We start from the raw sequence: 1,323 nt of genomic DNA on the forward strand, positions 1-1,323 counted from the left end.
GCACCTGAGGTGCCGGCTTGGATTGCCGAACGCAGCTCGGCAGCAGTTATAGTTTTATCCAATCGGATCCGCCTTCGCCACGCTCGGTAGCCAATGAGATCGCTCAACACGCTGAACGCTTGGATGGACAGCGCTACTGTAGTTGACGAATTGCACTCGTCACTTATGGAGTCAACGCCACCTATGACATCAGCGGAGCCTTCTCCAGTACGCCGCGCAGGTCTGTGTGCACGCTTGCCGCCCGTCCCCTCATCGCCAGATTTGAGAATCAGCTCGCCGCTCTTCCTGTGCTTGTCTCGATTGTGAAGCATGTTAGCGCGACACATTGGGTGTCATGATTGATTTTGCTGCATAGGAACACACAGGAAGCAGCAGCATTTTTAGGCTGTTTTCAGATTGGAGACACCACAGCACAAGGATGTCTCTCCTCCCCGCGGTTGGTCGAGCAGCTTTAGCACCGAACAGACCTTGCAAGCGCCCTGGCGGCGCCTCCTGGTCTACTCGGGGTTTTATTTACACCACTCATTAGTTTCGGCGCGTAATTAGTGCAGGGCTTGCTATGCTTTGTGAGCGTTCGTTGGAGCCCTTGATTGCGTCAGCGACGTGAGAAAGGTTTGGCACGACTGTTGCAGGTTCGGTTTTTTATCACAAGGTGTAGGGTCGTCTTGCATTTGCCGCTTTCCGCAGTAGACTTCGAAGCTGTATCAGAGATAATTATAAACACGGCAACATTGTATCAGACACGATAAAATAAGTTAGAGAAAAAAGAGCGTGCCCGAAAACAAGCTATCTCTTACTGAATGCAGTACGCCGTTTCTGAGTACCCTAGCATGAAGAATTTGGTCTTCCATATAGGAATTTACCCTTCATGTACACTCCCATGTGATTAAACGTCGACCGCGACGGAAACACGCCCATCCGTGTCAAGATTCAAGGCCACGCGAGAATCAGAATTCGGGATTCAAGATGTTGCAGTAGAGATGGAAGTAAAGCGAAAGACGAACCTTATTCAATATCTTGATTATCGAGAACAGCATCTTTGGCTCGGTACAGAACGCTTCTCAAATATTAAAGATTCAATTTGTCTCTCTCCAATAACAGCCCTTGAACTTGCCTTCTAGAGGTCTTTTTGTTGGCGGCGAGCGCACTAGTGTGGCATCGGAGTTTCTTTCTTCTGCATCCCGATCTTTACGGTAGCGACGCAAGCGCTTTTGATTTGAAATATACATGCCGCATATATCTATTCTTGGATTTTTTCTATGCGCAGCTGCAGAATTATTGTGACATCGGGGTCGAGAATGTTGAGAAGGATTAGATACTGAT

At 48.5% G+C, this 1,323-nt stretch overlaps 1 protein-coding gene across 1 annotated transcript in view; it reads right to left on the reverse strand.

The window, feature by feature from the left end:
* Positions 1-311, reverse strand: part of PITG_15013 (uncharacterized protein) — a gene marked incomplete at both ends in the record, with an annotated part of 1,747 nt that extends 1,436 nt beyond the window's left edge. Inside the window, one exon of the mRNA XM_002898150.1 lies at positions 5-311. Coding sequence (XP_002898196.1) covers positions 5-311 — 307 coding nt within the window. The remainder of the gene's footprint in view (positions 1-4) is intronic.
* Positions 312-1,323: the final 1,012 nt, after the last annotated feature.

This window comes from Phytophthora infestans, genomic scaffold (genome assembly GCF_000142945.1).
Source record: "Phytophthora infestans T30-4 supercont1.38 genomic scaffold, whole genome shotgun sequence".
Lineage (NCBI taxonomy): Eukaryota > Oomycota > Peronosporomycetes > Peronosporales > Peronosporaceae > Phytophthora > Phytophthora infestans.